Source organism: Acanthaster planci, linkage group LG11 (genome assembly GCF_054643075.1).
Source record: "Acanthaster planci isolate LZ-2023a linkage group LG11, COTS_SCS, whole genome shotgun sequence".
NCBI classification, from domain to species: Eukaryota; Metazoa; Echinodermata; class Asteroidea; order Valvatida; family Acanthasteridae; genus Acanthaster; species Acanthaster planci.
In genome coordinates this window covers 13,675,498-13,697,895 of record NC_141787.1, presented here as the reverse complement: position 1 = coordinate 13,697,895, position 22,398 = coordinate 13,675,498, and the positions used below count along the sequence as shown (strand labels likewise).

Genomic DNA, 22,398 nt, shown 5'->3' with positions numbered 1-22,398 from the left:
ATTCTTAAGACTATCGTGCAGGCGAAGACTTTTGCGGGCTCCGCAACGACAGACCCCCACCGTCTCCACGGATGGCAAAAAAAAACTTTGACAGAGCAAATAAGCTGGAACCCTGGTCCAATTCACCTTAAACGAATTGCTGGAAACAGGCGAAACAGCGAGGGACGCAAGTTGATTCTCGTCGCGAAAATATGTGGAATAGAAACCTCAAATTACTGAACAGTAGACTCAGTTCACAAAATGTCTTTTCTGGAATTAGATTCAGCTCCCAATCACTTGCTTGGTCAGGATGACAGGTTTTTCTGTCATCCAGAAATTGTTGCACCTGTACTTTTAGTTTCCAGAACCTTCCAACGCTTATGGAACAGAATTGCCAGAGACGGATTGGTGTGAAACGCGGGCCTCACAGATTCTCACGAAGCATGAGATTGGTGTATGGAACAATAACTCCCGCATTGACAATACCGTTGCAGTGTATTGGCATTTTACTTTCAATTGAACAATTCATTTTGACGCAAAGGGAATACCCTTCCCGTCCTGTACTGGAACACCCGCAGGAAAGTTCTTTGTGATTGCAAAACACCAGGTAAACGCGTCAATACATCACAACAACACAACATATTTATAGAAACTTGTGGAAAAATAAGCTTTCGGGCAACGACATTAACGGTAGACACAAGGGGAATACCTTTCTAAACACGATGCCTGCAGTAAATTTGTGATCGCATCATGCCACCTGCACGCCGTATAAAAAACGCCTCGCTTTTTAGTTAGCAGCATTAGCGCAGACGGAGGACATATCATGGATACGTCGATCATGGTCTGTCTGGTACTACTTTTCACCTTCGCGGCCTCGGTGGTCGCGATGAACTCAACGGGGGACGCCTGTGGTGTGTGCGAGTGTATCGAGCATCTGCACGCCGTCATATGTACGGGCAAAGGCCTCAGGGAACTACCCTCGGGCATCCCCAATGACACTGTGTCGCTGTAAGTATGACGGTGCACTGACATCTTTTCACTTGACAGTGGCAGTTAATAGGCTTACCAGGGATCGGCAAAGAAAAGGTGGGCGTTAAAGGCAAGAGGAATAAAATGTCAAAAATATATCGCTCAATTGTCAAAGTGGCAAAAATAATAGTACATGCATAACTGATTGCAAAATGAAAGTATGCCTCCTTCTTAAATACCAAATATGGCTAGAAAAGGTGCGTTTTGAAGAAAGGAAAATTTATCTGAATGCACAAATAGTGAAAAAAGAGGTCTATACATAAATTAATGTTTGGTGAACCAAGTCTGAAATCAGGAGATTCAAAGAGGAAGTACATCACGAATTGTAGGCATCGGTGTTCAAAGACTTGTGTGCTCGTAGTTGGCAAGTCACAAACAGGTGTTCGGACACTCAGATTCCTAACTTTTTTTTTTACTTCGCATTAAAGTTCTTACTTCTCTTTAAACAGCGAACTGGGAGACAATTTCTTGCATGAGATACCTTATGATAGTTTGCTGGAATTCAAGTCCCTGATCAAAATGTAAGTTTCGAATTTGATTTTGTGGGCCCAGTACTTATTGTTATAAGGGAACTAATGCGGGAGGCCATCTGAGTACTGTACAACGGACGAAAACCAAAATCATAATTTCAATACGAGCGATTCACAATCGTGCGCATCCAGGAGGTTTTAACGCGTTGGTCAATCACGACGTGCGAAATCTGTCGACCCAATGCGCGTGTGGAAAGGGGTCGACAGATTTCGCGTGTTGTGATTGGCCAACGCATTGCATACTCTTGGAGGGGCAATATTGTGAATCGCCTGTATTCAACCAGCACCAGACTCTTTGATCGCGTATTTACTTACTATAAGATGTTGAACGGAATTTATAATTTGTTTGATTTTGGTTTGCTTTTTTTTTTTTAAAGTGCCCAATCTTTTACATTTCACGTCCCCTTTTGTTAAATGTGTCCTTTTCCCACTCTGGAAAGGCTATAGTTCCACATTCACACTGTCCCTCATTCCCAATAGCACGGTTGGTTGCAGTGACAAGGGATCCGTCGTTTTGCTTTATTTTCCCACTTAGAAACTTAACCAACAACTTGATCGAGAAACCCTTTGGATTGCCGGAGTCCGTGAAATTTCTGTAAGTAAAATGTAATATGGATATAAGTTTGGGTTTGCGTTGGGTTGGGTTGGGGTTGGGCTTTGGTTTTGGTTTGGGCTTTGGTTTTGGTTTTGGAAAGTAATAACATTTCATCGAAGGGTTTATACGTTCATCTGTTTGAAACACATGCCAATTTAATATGAGCCAAAGTTAGGTCACGGTCCCTCCAGTCAAGCGTTTTCCCTGCTTGACAAAATGGAATAACCCACGAAGAGCCCTATGTTGTTGTTGCCTGTAAAAGCGGTTTTATCCCCATAGAGATCTGCATTGTTCTCACTGAAAACGGAGATCTAAGGATATATCTCAGTAGACCTTTCACTAAAAATTCATGATTATGCAAGCATGCGCACAAATGGCCTTAGCGGCAGGGCCCACTGAAAATGTACATGGGTGCAATTTTGATCATATTCTCTCAGCTTTTCTGGCTTTGTTCATTTTTTCTTCAGAAAATCACATTGAATCGTGTTGATAATCATTTTTTACTCCTGCGCACAGGAAAAATCACAATTGTAAAAGTCTTTATACAGAGCACTAAGAATAACAGTTTTGGTTGATGGGATGAGGGAGAATGGTGTGCTTTAAGTGTGAGCATTAATTAAGGAGTCTAATTAAGAAGCAATCTAAACGTTTTCGTGTTTTACAGTCATGCGGAAGGGAATCGACTACAAGACATTAAGCCCATCGTGAAAAATGGAATCCACCTCAAATCAGTGTAAGTGCGGTGTTCGGTTAAACCCGATTTATCAAAGTCAATAAGGAAGCTGTAGTTTGAAGCTTTTAAGCTTAAGATATCGAGACATGCATATTTCTGGCTGTTTCAAGGCGCTATTTTGGAGCCAACGTGTTTCGCAAAATCCATCCCCCATTTTTTGCAATAGCACGTCATCAGCTAATTCGTCTTTGGGTCACGTATGTTTTGTCCCCATAGACAATAGACATATAAAATCTACGCGTTTCACCTAAATTATCTAATTTTCACAATTTTGTCAGTTTTACCTTCGAATAACCATGATGCAACATGAAAGACTAATACCTCTTTTGAACAAAATTTTATTTATTCTAAGAAACAAACCTTTTCTTCTTCGTTTTTCATTGTGTGGGAGGGGCGCTATCTGGTGGGGGGTGCGCATGAACAGGCACCCCAGAACACCCTGGGCTCGGATCTCTGCTGGTGTTATTGCTATTTACATTTCAGCAGTAGACAGGCCAACAGCGGCGACGGCAAACAGGAATTTAAAGAAAAAGAAACACAACTTAACTTAATTGTACCTTCTAGGTGAATGGCAGGAGTTATACATGTATAATCTGAATGTATTGAAATGGCACAGTTTGACCCTAAAATGATGAAATTGGAAATGTCTGGAAAAACAGTTTATCTACTCATCCTTCCAAATTGATTAATGGCCAAGAAAATTAAATTCACACTGTGGACTTCCTCCTGATGGAAATAACAAAGAGTTGACCCTATTGTCATTATCCAATCCTAAAATTACATGTACATTAATAAAGATGATAAATCAATATCCCTCAATTAAGTACTAGGAAGATTACTCTCTAATTACTTTGTACCTTCGAGATAGAATCCAATATAATTGAAGTCCATTCATTCCAACAATTTCAAAATTAAAGCAATAATCATCTCCAATAAGCAAGGGATTTACATGTCACTTAATCCTCAAGTACATGTGCCCGTCTCATTAATTTACATGTCACAATTTGCCCCGTGCCTGTACATGTACATGCAAGTAATGTACACTTATGCGCAACCAGTAACCTCCTTCAATTAAATGATCTAAACTACATAACCCCACATAATTACTCCACCGTAGATCCTACTCATAGTTTTGGTCTCGGTACCATGAACGTCGATACACATGTATTTATATATACATGTATATACAAACCAGACTTGTCTGAGCACACTGCTATAAGTCCGCCATTATTTTACCGCCCGAGGGTAACAAAACCATTTGCCCAATTTACCCATAAAATAATGTATTTATACCCTTTCCACGATGTTTAACGATCTCTCCACTCCCCTGGAAACCCAGGGACTTTGAGTGTTTAAATTCTGTGTGGAAATGAGGCGGAAACAGTAAGCGTAATCGATTTTGATCCTTTACTTTTAGGGTCAACCTGCCTGAGTCAACAGCCATTTTCTGGCGTTTGGCTTTTATTGTGATTCAGTGTGCATGCGCACAAACGAAGTGACCGGCACTTGCATAACTAGGGCTACTATTTCCGAGGGGCCCCCAAGGTACAAACATTTTTTCAAGGGGGCATCAAAAGACAGTGAGCTGCAGCAGAGGTTGTTCATGGGTTTTAAGGGGGGCACCCAGTGGGCACGGGCATTCGCAGGGGGAACCTGCCCCCGTAGTTACCCCACTGGTAAGTGGTTCAAATATACGTGGGGTACACAACTGTTGGTGAAATTTAACAAGTCAAACAGTGTAGCCAGTTTATAATTCGATCTTCGTTGGAGAAATGTCGCCTCGGTTTGGTGAGTACCTCCTATGCCTATTGGATAATGCGGCTCTGGCTGGTGCATGAAGTTGGAAATGAACATATACAAGATTGGACACTGGAGGAGTCCCGGCAATTGGAACCTTACACCGTACCTCCGCGGAATTGCACCACTGTATGCTTTTACGTTTCTGTCCAAAATTCCTCTTCCAGTGCAGAATATCTCAACGATATCACGCGTATTTCATTCACAGTAATTTCAGGGAGAACAACCTGGAAGTCCTAGAGACAGGCACCTTCAAAAAGTGCACTGAGCTGATTCGTCTGTAAGTATGCACAAAAAGTTAATCCAAGATGTCGTGTTATGGTGTGGTCTTGAACTTTGCAACACAGTGGTGTTCAAAGGCAGCGCAACATTGAGCTGTGCCCTGCAGTTTATAGGTCCATCAAGTTACATCAGTCGAAACTAAGCCAGTCATTTTACTTATGGGGCCGTGCTAATTTCGGCCTTAATTCACGGAAAGCAAACACACCCCAACTTGTCATTAAGTCTAAGGTTTACCAACCACGATATTATCTCAGTCATTATTTCAATCACTGCTGGTTGAAATTCCTCAACTGATAAAATTTGAATACTTGAGGTTATCAGCAGTCCGATTGTCAGGTGCTCTTAACTGTTCATGTATGTCGTCCACCTGGAAGAGTATCATAATCGATGGTATGTTTCCATACACTAAAGAGCCTCCATAAGCCTTATTCAGAGTCGCTATGAGCGACCTGGACCGAGGACGCGCATGAATTTGGCTATAATCACCTTCCCCCTTCTTCGTTTATTGGGGATTGGGCAATTTTGCACTTGTAATTAAAGTGTTTTCAACTCTCGATAAATTATCTCAGGATGAGCTTACCCCCTGATAAATTCAGCGTATTTCTTTTGTTTCCTTTCTCCTTTTACAATTGACAGAGACTTGGGGCATAATAAGATATCGGAAATGCAGCCTGAGGCGTTAGAAGGACTAAGAAATGTTTATAGATTGTAAGTCAGCACTCCCTGAAAATTTTGTATGTGAAATTAGAATCTGTGTTTATAAAGGTTACTTATCTTCAACCATACTTGAATTCTCAATTCTGATTTGTCAATCCGTGGGCAACAAACAGCGTGATAGATAACTGTATTGCACGATTCATACCAAACCCCGCCGCGTGCAATGCGCTGTTCTAGTAGGGGGAAATGGAGAGTTCTGGCCAACACCCCCTTTTTCACCGTTTTCAGCAAAAACCCCTGGGTAGTACATCGACTCAAAAAATCGGGGGAATCCCCTAAAAATCTGCAATTCCAGATTTTAACAATTTTCCCTGGGTACCTCATCGACCCCAAAATCCGGCTCTAAAATACCGGGTGAATATACACCTTCTGAGCCAAAATCTTTTTCACCCACACGCGCCGGGGATTTCCACTCACCTTGAACTTTTGACCCCGGCGAACTTTTCCTGTAAACAACTCGTGACCAGCACCGATCGCACCAGCAATCACTCACAAACAAAAAAGGGACTTCCCCTTGCTACAAGTCGAGACTTGCCCTACCTGAACTCGTGGCCTCTACTTAAAGCGTAGCTCTGTTCAAAGCAAAATGCGCTATGTTTACAACCGCCTTAAATAAGTGACCTAATTATAAAAATAACAACATATAAAAAACATGTTAATTCAAGTCGATAGAAAGAATGATAGAATTTTTAGAGACCTACATATAAATAGAGACATGAGCGGCCCACAACACCGACCTCTACTATCGACCTTTAATCGATTTAAGAAGGCGTTTTTAGACGATTTTGTCAAGCGGTATAACATCCCATTACCGGCACCAAAAACAACCAAAACCCGTAAATCTCACACTAAACCCGAGCTTATTGAAGCCATACGGGCAGATCAAAAACAATTTAGGTACCTCCCACGTCAGTCATATCGGCAGCTGTTGAAAACGGTTCAAAAATATAATATTCCTTTTGCAAACAAAGACAGATACGTCAAACAGGACTTTATTGAAGCGATTAAAGCTTACACTGAGCCCGAGGAAATTGCGGAAGTCGACATTAGAAACGTCAGGCGCTTTCAGAGTAATTTTCGCAATTGGGAATTGATGCGCCGTTTCTTTGAATACGATTTGATAAACTTTTTTGATTTTTACAAAACTTTCATCGAGAAAAAAGCTTTTGAAGAACTAAAGGAAATTGGTTCGTACAAATTGCAAACGGCTCTAAAAGGTCAGTTTAGATTGGAAAAACCCGAAAAAAACTGAATTTGGCGTATTTCCCTTTCCAAGCGACAACGATGCAGTAGCAAATAAAGCCGACGTTAAAAACGCACTCACTGAACAACGCTAGGGGAAATAAAAGAGGTGGAGGCTCATACACAAAAAGGCTCGGGTTGGATCTTTGACAAAGTTGTCGCTTTGTACATCAACGTGGTTAAATATAATCCAGTGGGTTCTTCTTATATTCCGTTGCCTAAAGAATTGGGAGACAAAAAAGCAATCATAAACGTTCAAAATAAAGATCAAGAATGTATCCGATGGGCGTTGCGGGCAGCTTTAAAGTTATATTCAGACGACGTCAAAAGCCAAATTGAAGTTAATCCAAAATATAAAATACATGACGAGCGGCCTTCAACTTACATGCCGAAGGCGTCAGATGGTTTAAATTTTACAAACATAAGCTTTCCAACACCGATTTCACAAATCCTACGTATCGAATCGCATAATACCTTGGCAATCAATGTGTTTGGTTACACTAAAAAAGACGGTCTTTACATTCTTTACAAAAGCAAGCGTCCAGAAGAACCGATCAATTTACTTTATTTTACCTGAGATGAAGAAAATCACTACTGTTGGATTAAAAACTTTTCTCGGTTGACGAGTGATATCGATCATCACAACGGCCAAAAACACTGGTGTTTCAATTGCATGTCGCATTTCCAAACGGAAGAAAAGTTAACCAGACACAAAGAAGATTGTCAAGGATTAAACGTTCCCACATGTACGGTCGAGTTGCCGGTCAAATGCGAAAATATACTCAAGTTTAAAAATTACAAAAATACACAAGACGCGCCTTTTGTCATTTACGCCGATTTGGAGTCTGTTTTAGAAAAACTACCGCCGACACGGATACAAACACTCTCAAAACACAGATTCACAAGCCTTGTGGCTACTCATACGTGGTCGTCAGATGCGACGGGATTTGTACTTCAAATCAAACTTACAGGGGTGATGACGCGGCTGTTAATTTTGTACGGTCACTTTCTAAGGAAGCATCCAAGATCAACGAAACGTTTAAAAATAAAGCGCAGTTGATCTGGTCACCCGAGTTACAAAAAATCTACGAAAAATGTAATAGCTGTTGGATCTGCGAAAAGTTGATAGACAAGAAAATAGAAGAATCTCATTGCCAGTGTGATATTCCAAATGAACCAAAACAAAAGCTGACTAAATTGATTTCTGTCATAAAAATGAAGCTGGGTTCAGAGAATGGGTATGTTTAGATTGCAAAAAGCCCATCAATAATTTTAGAAAGGTCAGAGATCATTGTCACGTGATGGGGAAGTACCGAGGCCCAGCGCATGCCAGGTGTAATCTCAAGTTAAGAATAGTGGTCAATCAAACACCCATTCCGGTGAATTTACATAATTTAGAAAAATACGACGCACATTTAATCATGCAAGGCGCCCACAAATTTTACGGAAAATCAATCAAGTTGATCGCTAAAAATACTGAAAATTGCATTTCGTTTTCTTTTGGCCAACTCAGGTTTTTAGACTCATTTCATTTCATGGCGGCTTCGCTAGATCGGTTGGTTAAAAATTGTTCACCCGATGATTTTAACTTATTATGTGAAAGGTTTCCAAATAACACAAATTTATTGTTGGAAAAAGGAATTTACCACTATGAGTATATCGATTCCTTTGATCGATTTCAAGAAACAAAACTACCGCCTATAGACGCTTTCTATAGCTCTTTGAAGCAGTCTACCGTGACCGAGCAAGAATACGCTCGTGCGGAAACAGTATGGCAAGCCTTTGGTTGTAAAAACCTAGGCGACTACCATGACCTATACGTAGAAACGGACGTGTTATTGTTAGCGGCTGTTTTTGAGAACTTCCGTAAAGTCTGCAAGAAGAACTACGGCCTTGACCCAGCCAACTATTACACATCACCGGGTCTGTCGTAGGATGCATTGTTAAAGCATTCGGGTATACAATTGGAACTACTGACAGACATTGATAAGCACTTGTTCTTTGAAAGGGCAAAAAGAGGTGGGATTTCTTCTGTAGGAGCCAAACGATATGCAAAGGCCAATAATCCAGAACTACCTGATTATGACCCAAATAAGCCAGAGTCACAGATCATGTACCTAGACGCAAATAATTTATACGGCTAGGCAATGAGCAAATATCTGCCTGTAGGGGAATTTACCTGGGAAACAGACTTAGAAAAATTTACGTACTATTACATCCAAGAGTTGCGACTAACTAACTAACTAACTATGGATTACCCGGAACGTCACCATGACAAACATAATGACTTTCCACTTGCACCCGAAAATATGTCGGTACCAAAGGAATGGCTTCCAAGCTATCAACAAAATTTAATTGGTAATGGCGAAGTGAGCGAAGTGACCTCGGTAGACAAACTCGTGTCTACTCTCAACACCAAAGAAAAATACGTGGTTCACTATCGTACATTGCTAAAATATCTCAAACTAGGGTTGTGGATCAAAGAAGTTCACCGAGTATTGAAATTTCGTCAAAAGCCGTGGATGAAAAGCTATATTGACAAAAACACAAAATTGCGCAAATTGGCCCAGTTTGATTTTGAGAAAGACTTTTTCAAATTGATGAACAACTCAGTCTTTGGCAAGACGATGGCAAATGTCAGATATCGAATTGGCGGTCATTTATTGAGGGATGTACAAGACGCTGACAAATACAGAAATATAACTTATAAACCAAATTACGAATCGACGGTACCATTTAAGGAGTACGAGCTTTCGTGTGTGGAGATGTACCGAACCAAAACAAAATTAAATAAGCCAATCTATTGTGGCGTAAGCGTGCTCGATATATCAAAAACGTTGATGTACGATTTCTACTACAACGAGCTAAAAGCAAATTTTGGTGACAAAGTAAATTTACTTTACACGGACTCTGATTCTCTATTACTTCAGATCGAGCGAAGCTCACACGATTTAAACGGCTACCTAAACGAAAAGCGCAATTTGTTTGACTTTAGTAATTACCCGACCGATCATCAACTTTACAGCACCAAAAATAAAAAAGTCATAGGCAAAATGAAAGATGAATTTGGTGGCAAAACAATTTTAGAAGCCGTTTGCATCAGACCAAAAATGTATTCAATTTTGACGGTCGATCAAAATTTAAAGAAGGCGAAAGGGGTAACAAAAGTAGTAACTCAAAAGACCCTAACCCACGAGATGTACAAAAGCTGCCTATTTGACCGGGTTTCTCATTTCAATAAACAGCAGCTATTAAAATCAGATAAATATCGGGTGTTTACTCTGTCGCAAAACAGTCTGAGCCTCTCGTCGTTGGACACAAAGCGCTATATATTGCCGAATGGAATCGATACGTATAGCTTACGGGCATAAGCGAATCGAGTGAGCGAAGCGAAGCGAACCTAAGCTAATCAGACGGTAATTCCGTGTCTTCGGGTACGACCTGAAGTTCCTCTTTGACGAAACTCTTATTTGGCCCATTTAATAGCTAGTATAACGTTGGAACCGTTTTTATCCGCTTACCATTCACCCGTTTAAATTGACTGGTGCGCTTTTCAATTTGGTAAACGTCCACGGTAATATAAATACCTAACGACCGCGTCTGGAGGAAGTTCTCTTCGGGTAGAGATCTTACCGTTTAACTTATATTCTCTTACAGGTGCACTCGGTGTTTGGCTCGCTACGCTCCCTAATTTTATAGCTTCTGCAGGAACGGCATCGATTAAACGCGTTTTTTCCTCTTTTGACGATTTTACGACTTGGGGCAAACGTTCTACCCATTCAACGTTTCCCTCACCCACGTTTATCATTTCTTGAGCGTATTGATGACCGAATAAACGCTCCGCTAAAGTGCGGTTGAGCCTTTCCACGATCCCTTGAGATCTGTGAACACTCGGCACACCCACTTGAATTTCTACCCCGTGTTTTACCATTAACTTTTTAAACTCGCCTTTGAATCCAGATCCCAAATCTACCATTACGAATTTGGGCCAGGTCAGAGGTGGTCACTCGTAAATTTTCTTTATTTGCTTCAATCACTTGCCCGGCGGTTTTACTGGTCATCGGCTCGTCTTCTTTATACCGGGAACCCACGTCTACCACGGTCAAAGCATACTTAAACGTTTTTCTTTTACCTAGGTCCCAGGGTAAATACAAAACGTCCATTTGATGCGCGTAATTAGATTCGACCGATTCTAATTGCAACATTGTAGGTCTGGGTACGCAATTTGGTTTTGGTAAATATATTTGCCAAAGGGCCTGCTTTTTTAGCCAGTTTCTGATAACTGATTTGTTCGCACCGGTCTTTTCGTGTAGATGATCGACCGCGCTTTCTCCCCGCCAGTAACCCTGTGGGCTGTAAAATAGTTTTTTAAAAGTTTCCTCCATTTTAAAATAAAGTTATGCAAATCGATACGCTAAGAAACCGACCAAGGCCGTCCCGGATATAATCCAAACAACCTCGCGAATCTTTTGATCTTCAGGAGGCTCGTAAAAATCGGATAATTTTTACATTTACAAATGTCTGCTGACTCGCGCGTTCTTGTCGCATTCGTTCGTTTAAAGAGTCTAGCATGTGTACGCGGTTTTGTTCCCAGGATTCCTTCGCTTGCGCCAACTGCTCCAACGCGAGGTCGTGACGCTTTCGTTCTTCGTCGACTTTACTTTTTGATAAACTGCTAAATAAAAAATTTGAGCCCGTGAATGCCAAGGCGTTTACTATCGCTCCTCCCACCATCATCAAAGCACTAGCCATTTTTAAAATAAGGTTAAATTAAATTAAATGAATAGCGAAAATAAAGATCAAGTTAAAGATCACTTGTCGGAAATTCAAGCAGACCTAAGTAATATCGAGCAGATGCTGGGTGACATGCGTGCAGACATAGGTCACATCGGTGATGTGGTTTTAGAGATCCAATGTGAAAAATACGAAGACCTGTTTTTTGCAGCGGGTTTAACGTTAATGGCGTTTTCTTTTCTTTTTAAAATATTTCAATAAAATAAAAATAAGAATCGTAAATAAGAAGGGTATAATAAAACTACTATATATTAAAAGTAATACGTCATAATAATACACTAAAAAGCTAAACCCGAGTCGCAGGCTTAAAGTTCCTCGCGCGATCAAAGGCGAGAGAAAAGAAGTCACAATTACACATAACCCGAGTACCATAGCCGCGGGTCACACGTTAAACGTAAAATTCCCGGCCCTAGGCACGGACGACGTCATTGTATCCGGCACCGCCAAACTGGCCTTTAAACTGGACCTAGACAGCGCCTCGGACGACAACCGTACCGTGTATAACAACGTGGCGCGAAACCTGCTTTCGGAAATAAACGTGAGTCTGCAAGGAAACAAAACCGTAAGTTACCTAGATGCGGACGTATTTCACAATTTTAAGGACAATTGGCTACCCCTGTCGCAGACTAAAAACATGGCGTACTTTTGATTGGAAAAGGAAAACGTGGCCAAGATCTGACTCGGTGCTGGCGATAAAAACGAAGCTGCAAACAACGGTAAAGATAAAGCAATTGCCGACGCTTATAAAAACCGATACGCGATTCCTTTAGACACGCCGATGTTGACGGCGTGCCGTGTGAACGAAACTATTAATTATTAATTCCGGACGTTCCATAATGAATGAGCAAATTCGAGTGAAGGGGCAATTTAAAAGAAGGACAAGAGACACCGTTTAAATGCAAAGTTAACCACTTGCGCTAACACCCCTAACACTGACGTATTAAGACAAATATCTTGCTGGAGCATGAATTATAAGCTGAATACCATTGTGCGTGTATTTCACATTATTTATTAATTAGAGAACCTGCATAATAAGCCTTTTGCGAGTTAAATTTGAATCAAATCTGGTGCACTGAGTTATCTGATTGCACATAAACATAACAAGTTGAATTCCCCAAATTAAGACACCGTTGCTATGCCACGGATTGGACAAGTTTGGGGGGTACCCCTCAGTCTCATTTCTTGCTGGGTATAACGAGATATGGCAAAACAGTGTCTTTAGCATGGAGAATTCACTGCTTATGTTCACGTGAATATAAAGAACTCAGTGTACCAGAGTTCATTCAAATGTAACTCGCAAAGGTTTATTCGCAACGCCCAATCATGGCTGACAATATTAGAAGATAATGTGATGCCGCAGCGATGCTATTAACATATTGTGTTCAAACGAACTGTGATCTCATTTCTGTCACTGGTCTACCGCGCAACATCGAGTTGAGTATACACTGACTTTTTTCCTCTTCAAAATATTGTTGATTTAAATTTGGTGGACAGTCTGCGAGAGATTCTGCATGTGATGCGCTGCAAAAAAAAAGAAAAAATGAACTGACACTAAAGCATTCCTTTGTCATTGTGCACACTGTTACTTGTGCATGATCTTGTGTTTAGTCTTGAGGTGGTTTCGACAACTACACTGATTTGTTGTCTGATATTCCATTTTGTTCAATTAGGTGGATGGACGTTAATAACTTGAAGGTTTTAAGGCCACACACCTTTGGGAGCGTATGGAAACTCTGTGTCATGTAAGCATCATTCATATGTCAAAATAGTATAGGTTAACATTTCATTCTTAACGAGTGTTAAGTTTGTGTTGTTTTTCGTTGAAGCGATAGACACGTGTCTTGTTACGATTTATGATCTTTGTTCGCGATGCAGAACTCTAGCCAACAGCAAGTTGGAGGAAATTCCACCCGGGCTGTTTCTCAGTCAGACGAAGCAAGACACTCGCGACAAATACATTAATTTTCTGTAAGTAAGGCAGTTGAATCTGGTGTATAATGGCATGATGTATTGTAATACCAATCACCCCCCCCTCAAACTAATAGCTACGTTATGTTTGTTGTTCTTCAACCAAGTAAAATGTCACGTTATTTGCGCCATTATATCAAGTTGATAGCGCAAGTGAACATTGCCGTAGTGTTGGGATTGGGCACTGACGCCAATAGGCTGAACAGTAATATCACAAATCATTCGTGCTGCTTCTTGCAACATGCGTGTATATCATTTCTATGCGTGTTTCATCTGCAGGAGTTTATCTGAAAACAAGCTACAGCGTGTCTCCCCAGGAGCATTTCACGGAGTGAAAGCTTTCAGGAACCTGTACGTGACTATGTCTTGATATCTATGACTATGTCTTGAAATAATTAATTTTGGACTTTTTGCCCTGCCCGACGTGTATTATTACATTGTATACTCGGTGTGTGCCCTGTAAGGCCGAGCATAATACACGTCAGGCAGGGCAAAACATCCAAAATTAGTTTAAAATACGGTACACTGAAATGGCTGGTATGTTGGAATGAGCTGATGAATGTGGCAGTGCAAGCAACAAGCTGGGTGTGGCAGGAATGTTTTGTTCAAAAAGTTTTTAACAGAGGGCACTATTTACATTTAGGGAAACAATGGCCTCTGCCAATGTACAGCCTACATGTAAATGGTATGCCTGTCAGAAAATACTCCTGCGATCTGTCTGTAACACGACTGCTCATCTTTTTTTATTCACATTCTCAGATTACGGAGGGAAAATTTCCTCATGTTTCTTTTTCATTTTGTTTCAAAATATTCGTTGTTAATGGAACAGAAATTCACGGTACGTATTAGATTGGAAATTAATACTGTGTTGTCCATTTCCGAACCCGAATATAATGTAAGGAAATTCGAATTTTAAAAAAAAGATTGTTTGAAGACTAATCACGAAATAGGATTTTTTTATTCATTTCCCAGATACTTAGACAGAAACGAGCTCACCTCTCTGCCGAGCAACATGTTTGAAAATTTGACAGAAATTGCTATGATGTAAGTGTTCTGTACTGTTACGTGGATCTAATCGACGAGACTGCGCATTTAACAGCATGATGAGTATCAAAAGCAGATTGAATATCCTACATGGTGTATCAGTAAATCTGGAAAGCACATGCTCTTAGAGAAGTCTCACTGGTTACCATTTCATTAGTTACACGTGTAGCGATTAATTTGTAGTTTGCTAGTGTACCGTACTTTTCATTTTGATGTTGTAAATATTCCAATTCGAATCGTTGAACTTTGACTTCCATTTGTTTTCACTCATCGAAATCGATAACCTTAGTTATCACAAGATGCCACCGACAGAGAAACTACAGACTCCCTATACTACAGATTTCTTTCACGAAAAAGACCGAACCTGTAGCTTTCGGATTTATTTTGTTATTGTGACACTCCCTAAGAGAAGCAAAATATATTTAGGAGTAAAAATGTGGCTTAGATCTGCTTTCAGGAAATCAAAACCTCGAGGGGGGACGTTAATTTTTTGCAAGAAAGGGCTCCCACGTCTATTTTGGAACGCCTTTTTGCTAATTTTACGGCCAACTATAAAAACGTCCTGTGATATCCTACCTCTGATGTTCATGCTGAACAGCCTGGTTTAGTCACCGTAAACATAGGGGCTTCCCCTTAGCCAGAAAAAAAATACTCCAGCCAGAGTCTGGCTAATCCCATGGGAATGTGTAAAAACATTTTCCAGACGGCAGACATCAAGGATTGTTTACATCAACGGCTGCCTGGCTTGCCCAGGCCTGGCCCCAGACAGGGGGCCAGTCTACTGGACTCCCTCCGTATCGTAGGCCGTTTCGCAATACTCAACTTCGTCTCCGTCTCAGGCTTCGCCCCCGAAACCAATCCCCGATTGTGGGCCTGAGGCGTTAAAATCAAATTGGATTACTGTAAGTTTTTGCTCTCTTGCATCTTATTTGTTTTGTGGCACTATTACACTAATCGGTACGCTTACAGCTTCAAAGTCAGGTAGTTAAAAAAAACAGTTGAAGCCTGAGACGCAGCCGAAGTTGAGTACTGGAAAACGGCCCTAGGCCCCACAGCGGTCCATTCAGAAAGTGTTGACTCGCGAAAATGCCTTCTATGAAACCCCTTTTGCGTGTATGGATCACTCACCAGATTAATACTCTGATGTATTACTTTTGGAGATTTCCAATTCGTAAAAGTCCGTGAAATTTTGGTTTCGATATGGGCCATTCATTTACTAAAGCGATAAACTCCCAATCGCTGACCGATGCCAAACACAATCTGGATCTGTTTGGTCCGGGAACCAGACGGCGCAGTAGAGACGGTGATCTGAGCTGCTGTTTTATCAGCGACTGTGTATCGCTCGTAAAGAAGCCTTGTGTGTGCGTGAATGCATTGAATCATTGGATTTGCGCCGGGGAGATGTAAATTAATTTTGGATTTGCCTGCCCGACGTGTATTTTAACATTGTATGCTCAGTGTATGTCCCCACGGGTTGCGAAAAAAAACCACAAGCGTACTCGGGTGGGACACGTCAGGCAGGGCAAATCCATAATTAATTTTCAATGAATGTGTCGAAACAACAGCAGGTATTTTCATGAGTACGCGTCATCATCGTGTGGGATGGGGATTAATTGGACGAGCGAATGGCGTACGCTCCACACAATGCCACGCTGTCTGGCAACGAGTTCACACTCGCTATAGTAAACGACTGGCCCAATTCTAGACAAGCATTGACAGCAGAGGAGGGTATAGCCTAAGGCTATTTCATGTGGCTTGTTAATATAAGATAACAATAGCGTTTGGGTACAAGCTTACTACATTTTCCTGTGGTTTTCTTGCAGATTTAACTGAGGACATCAATGTGGGAATTTAAAACCATTCAAAACAATTTTTGTTTTCAACAAAAAAAAATCACACACATGCAAGGCGACAATTTCAAATTTGGATTCCTCTTAAACCAAAAACACATGATAATTTTGAACTCTTTTGCACTTTGCAGTGAATTTGCTCACAACAGACTCGTTTCTGAAGGCCTCCCGGAGGATACGTTTCAAAACACTTCAATACTCACACTGTAAGTATTTCGACCTTCAAAAACTCTCTCTTTTTTTATTCACGAGAAATGTACATGGGCTTTTCCTTACATTTTGTGTGATATGTTAATATGTTAAGGAAATGGAATTCGTGTTGTTTTCTGAAACAACCATTAATAGAGGGCATGGATGAACTCAATGAAAAACCTCGGTAGGTTAACCAAAAACGTGTTGTTGCTGTTGTGAAGGGACAAATTTTGTGTAACGCGAAGCACACATCAGCAATTGGACAGTATGTCACCAAACAGTTAATTGTGAACCATTGGTGAACACTGATCTTTGTCTACAACTAGTGCATATTCGACAGTCCACACTGATTTAACAAGACAACTGTTTTCCCATTCATTGGGATGTTTGTCAGGAAATGATTGCTGCTAAATCACTGACCGAGTTTTGACCTTAATTTGCTAAGGCACCATCGAGTGCGCTTAAGAGGGCCATAACTGACCACATGGAGATTAATTCGCTTTAAAAAGCCTGGAAAACGAAGCATGCTTTGTGTGAAAATTATCATACTGACCACTAAATGACTTATTAACATTTCTTTGCCAGCAAGGGGTTTAGCACGAATAATTTGTATCATCTATCATCTCTGTGTCATTTTAGGGACATATCATCCAATCAGCTGACTTTCATCCCCACTGGACTTTTCCGATCACAGACAGGCCTCCGTAATCTCTACTTACAACGAAACAGAATCAGTGTCCTGCAGGAAGAGGTGTTCAGAGGACTTCGATCGCTACGATTTTTGTGAGCAATTAGCGATTCTCCAATATGCTGGAAATTTCAAAACAGATACCAGACAAAGTAAAACAAAATCAAACCAAACTGAGCCGACCCATTTGAATCTAACCCTAACACAAGAACAAAAACACACAAAAATCAAATCAAACCATGCCAAACCTCACAGGAAAAACAGGATGCCAAGGTACCTCTGTTTTCTCTGCGGATGACGTTGTTATATTTTCGACTTTTAAACTGCAGCTTTAAAACCTGTGATGATCAGGAATATTCTTGTATTTTCCCTTCAGAATGCTATTTGACAATCCAATCACTGAACTAGTGGACTGGCTGTTTTACGATACCAAACTAACGCGTCTGTGAGTATGAACAATTTTGAAGAGAGAAAAACCTTTTCAGAAGAATAGTAGGATATATGTTAACCAAGTTCTCGAATAGGGACACTGCACGTTGTGTTTACCGAATTACACCACATGCACTGCCACAGTACTCTCGGAATGCCTTTTCAAAACTGTTTCGATCATTTTGGCAGATACTTATTCCAGTCCCAACTGTCGTCCTTAGGGGAGCGGTCATTTGCAACCAGGAACAAAACTCTCGATTACATGTGAGTAACTCCCTCCATCCTTGGTGCTTCGCATCAATTACTTTCACTTCCTGGCTGACAGGAAAAAAGTATCTGATATATATCCGTCAACTAGTTTTCCGTTTTTTTTTCTTTCTTTAACTTAGATCTTTATATGGCAACAACTTGAGGAGAATTCCAGATACCGTTTGGCAAGATCTAGGCAGAGATAGTTACGTGTAAGTTTGTACTTTATGTGGAAAGTGAGGTCCCGTGTAAAAATCAACTTCCGCCGTACACCTTCAACAAAACTGCTGGAAGAAATGTCAGTAAATATTGAGACACCGGGAGGATAATCGGATGAAACTTGATATTTCGCCATAATCTGTCTTTTTAATCTTATCTAATCTAATCTATATCAAAAATATTTAAAAAAAATTCCAAGGGTCTTTGGAACAAAACAAAAGGTCATGATTAAAAATCATGATCATTAAAATCATTAAAAATCACAATCTGTTTAATTAACAACAGTGTCAGCTGCAGTTACAATATATATCACAGACCATTTATTCTCCTCTTTTTCAGAGCAATCGAGAACATCTTAGAATTTGCGCCAGTAACGAACAGAAATGATGTCAAAATGTGAGTAATAGAGGGAGGGTGAAATATCTGTTAATAATTATGAAACTACAACTTAAGCAAACAGTGTACTGCTGACATGCTTCCTACACCTTAGCCTACAAGACACATTTCTTCTCATATCAATTTGACTTTCCTCGTTTGCAAAAGTTGCAGAACAAACCCACTGTGATGCCCCTCTCTAGTAAACAGGACCCAAGATCAGTAACATCTTTTAATTCTTCCAAACGGTCATTCTCATGCAGTGAATTAGTTGGCAACGGATTCGCCCAACAGATAATCGTGACCAGGGATCTAGCAGAGATTTTTAACCAGTCGGGATTTAACTGTAGATGGCACCAGAAAGGATACTGGGAGTGCACACCGTGCCCCCAGGGAACATTTGGAACTTCGCGGACAAACAGCTGTTGCATAGCGTGCCCTCCAGGTATAAAGCCTCACAGAAAAAGATATTACCTTTGGTAATAGTCTAACGTTAAGAGAACTGTGACGTAAATTCCTATACTCATGAAGCGTATGCTGGAAGTAACCTTGAGAAAAAGCGGGACAACTACTTTAAAAAAGTCAAATATGGTCTTTGGGATATAACTGAACCTACCAAACATTTTCTCGGAGAAATAATCATTTGACACGAAAACACATACCACTTGTAGCAAAAACTTTTAAATCAGTCTGGAAACTATTGACATAAACTACATGTGGATATTTTATCTCTTTTAATTAGTTTTGGCTTTAAGGTTTTCGAAAGGTCTTACATTTCTTTTGTGTGTTTGTCGATTTCTTGATTCCTAATGAATTTGCTATTAACCAGTTTTACAACATTTTGTTTTCCTGGCATGCAGGAGGATTTTACCAAATCAAGACCGGCCAAGTTGCGAACGCCTCTCAAGGTATCAATTGCCAAAGATGCAACAATGGGACTTACGTTACACCAGAGGCCCATCCTGGTACCAGTCCTGCCAACTGTACGGTGTGTCCAACGGGCACCAATAAAAGCCTCCACGCTGGCTTTCGTGCTTGTCCTTGTCTTGATAACTTCTTCCGTACAGATAGGTTCGGCGAATGCCAACTCTGCCCAAACGAAGGAGTCAACTGTTCGGGTGAATACCAACATCTGTTACCTGGATTCTGGTGGACCTGGGACTGGGTCAGGGCTGACAACTATCAATCTTATCAACAATTCGTCCAAAATGTGCTCACAGAGACCAACGAATACGACAATGAGACCACGAGGTTTCTAGGCGTGTTGCCTAAAGTCCATCGATGTCCTCGTAGTGAGTCGTGCGTCAACGCTGAGATGGGTGGTATTAACGTCACCTGTGCGGAAGGCTACACGGGGTGGCTTTGCGCCCAGTGCAGTCCGTCTTTTTACCCGTGGTTTGACCACTGCTTCAAATGTCCTGAGTGGTGGTGGTTCCTCCTTGAGGTCCTTCTACTGTTGACTGTCATTGCGTTGATCGTTATAGTCACCGCTTGGCAAATACGCAAGGGCCGAAAGAAAGGCCGGTCTCCTGTCAGCGTGCTGCTGGCTCGAGGGAAAATTTTACTGGGCTTTTACCAGGTCACGGGGGAGATATTCTCGGCTTTGGAAGAAATTTCATGGCCGAGGATACTGACAAGTGTCGGCTCTCTCTTTAGGCTCCTGGAGGTGAATATAATGCGGTTAATTATCAGTCCCAGATGTTATTTCCCAAGATTCACCTATCCTGAAATCTACATCGAGTTACTGGTCGGCACTAGTTTTGTGGCACTCGTTATGTTCGCAGCCTGCTGTTATTACAGCTTAACCAAGTGTTACTTGAAGACAAGGAATGTGCCTGTTGAAAAACGAACAGGTTTTGTAGCCAAAACTAAGCAGAGGTGTTACTTGTTTGTGGTCATACTGCTCTTTGTTTCCTATCCAAGCTTGTCCAGTGTGATACTTACCCTGTTACCCTCTGGATGTCAACTCTTTTATGTAAACGATGACGACTCTGTAAGCGTCACTAGACTTCGGGCTGATTACTCGATTGATTGCCGAACACAACAGCATGTTTCTTATAACCACGCCGCCGAAGTCGCCCTCTCTTATGTTGTTGGTTTTCCGTTGGTGTTGCTTCTCCTCTTGTGGTGGACCAATAGAAAACGGGCAAAGGGCATTCCGGGTATCTTATTGGAATCAGAAGACGTTGAGCAGTCTACCAGGGATGAATGCGGGAGACGGGAAAGTGAGGATCGGCCTCTGCTTGATGTTGCTGGTGGGGCTCATAGTTTAAATGCCGGTCGTGTTGGTGAAAGTCATGGAGGCTCTGACCAGACTGACGACGATGAGCCGCTGCTGCATTTGGAACCCACGAGTCAGGAAGAATTCACCTGGGAAAGTTTCCTGTGTGAAAACTATAAACCGCAGTTCTGGTACTGGGAGATCTTGGAACTTGCTCGCAAAATCGTCCAAACGCTGTTTGTGCTGCTGTACGGCCCCGACGACCACTTTACCATGTTTGCAACCATCGTCATTTCGGTCGGCTTTCTTCTCCTGCACGCCTATGTCAAGCCCATGAAGGATGCCGCAGAGCATCGCCTGCAGATGTGCTCACTGGGCACCATTCTCCTAAACCTGCTGGCGGCGTCACTGCTTCTGTTGCCCAGTGAACACAGCCAATCCGGCGAGGAGAGGAAGGAGATCCTGTCTGTCATTCTTGTGTGTCTGAACCTCAGCATTATTGTGTTTGTCGTGGGTAAGTATCTTTTCCCGATGACCTTTTTTGTGTAACGAGATTGTTTGTAAACCCAATGCTTTAAAATGCTTAAAATTCGTCGAGATAAAAAATGACTCTGTATAGCATTAAAAAATCAGAATTAATGTACTGAATACCCCAGTGTCTCTTGTTTAAACTATGCGAACGAAATAATTTCTCACAAACAAGAGAAAATGTGCTCTCTCTCTCTTGGTCGTCTGCGGTGTCACAGTTTTATATCCCGGCAGGCAGCAACAATTCTTCTGCAGTGTTCACTGTTTAGGGCACCGTTTCGTATCTCCTGTTCGGACTTTTTTTGGGTCTCACTTTGCTTTCCTTGTAGCGAGTTTACTCTGGACTGGAGCGAAGGCTTTATGGAGGCATGGATGCTGCTGTCGCCACGGAGGATGCATTGCTACAGCATGCGAGAGTTGTTGTCGTCGACCCTCACAACGTCGATCAGAGAGGTACCGCTTCCTCGATGACACCGAACAAGATTTCTCCGCAGACGTCCAGATAGGATGCCCGGAGTAATGGACACGACAACGTACCACCATCCCGAGCTCATATACACACCTTATTCAGTAAGAAACCATGTCCGAAAACGGGCTAAGTCCGGGGTTAAGACTGTGTCAATTGTCAGCTCGTACTCACGTATTTCTAACAGGCAAAGACCTATAGTAGATGGGTGTAAGATTTAGACATGGCCGCAGCCTATGTGAAGAGATAGAAAGCAGACGTGCTGGCGATTTAAAGTAATGGTTTTTAAATTTTTTTTTGTAATCAGGTCCTTATTACGCATCGTTATTGTTCCTCATGCCCTGCTGAACCTGCCTCTATTCTTAGACAGATTATGGTATAGATATAATGTGGTAAGTTTGTGGTGTTTAGAGGCTAGTGATGGTCATAATAGTGTTCAAGTGGTATAGATGTGGTGTTAAAACCTACTGT

General features: G+C 41.4%; 1 protein-coding gene and 1 long non-coding RNA gene across 3 annotated transcripts in view; one reads left to right on the top strand and one right to left on the bottom strand.

Annotated features, from left to right (window-relative positions):
- Nucleotides 1–22,398, bottom strand: part of LOC110981403 (uncharacterized) — an 88,307-nt gene that overhangs the window by 44,663 nt on the left and 21,246 nt on the right. The gene's annotated exons all lie outside the window — the stretch shown is intronic.
- LOC147797485 (uncharacterized) lies at nt 628–21,981 on the top strand. The gene is made up of 19 exons (XM_087143501.1): nt 628–987; nt 1,458–1,529; nt 2,074–2,133; nt 2,798–2,866; nt 4,872–4,943; nt 5,582–5,653; nt 13,369–13,440; nt 13,574–13,666; nt 13,946–14,017; nt 14,639–14,710; nt 16,692–16,766; nt 17,392–17,535; nt 17,817–17,885; nt 18,059–18,133; nt 18,259–18,330; nt 18,677–18,733; nt 18,976–19,157; nt 19,573–21,447; nt 21,791–21,981. The coding sequence occupies exons 1-19, from the start codon at nt 803–805 to the stop codon at nt 21,979–21,981; spliced, it is 3,579 nt and encodes a 1,192-aa protein (XP_086999627.1). The 5' UTR covers nt 628–802.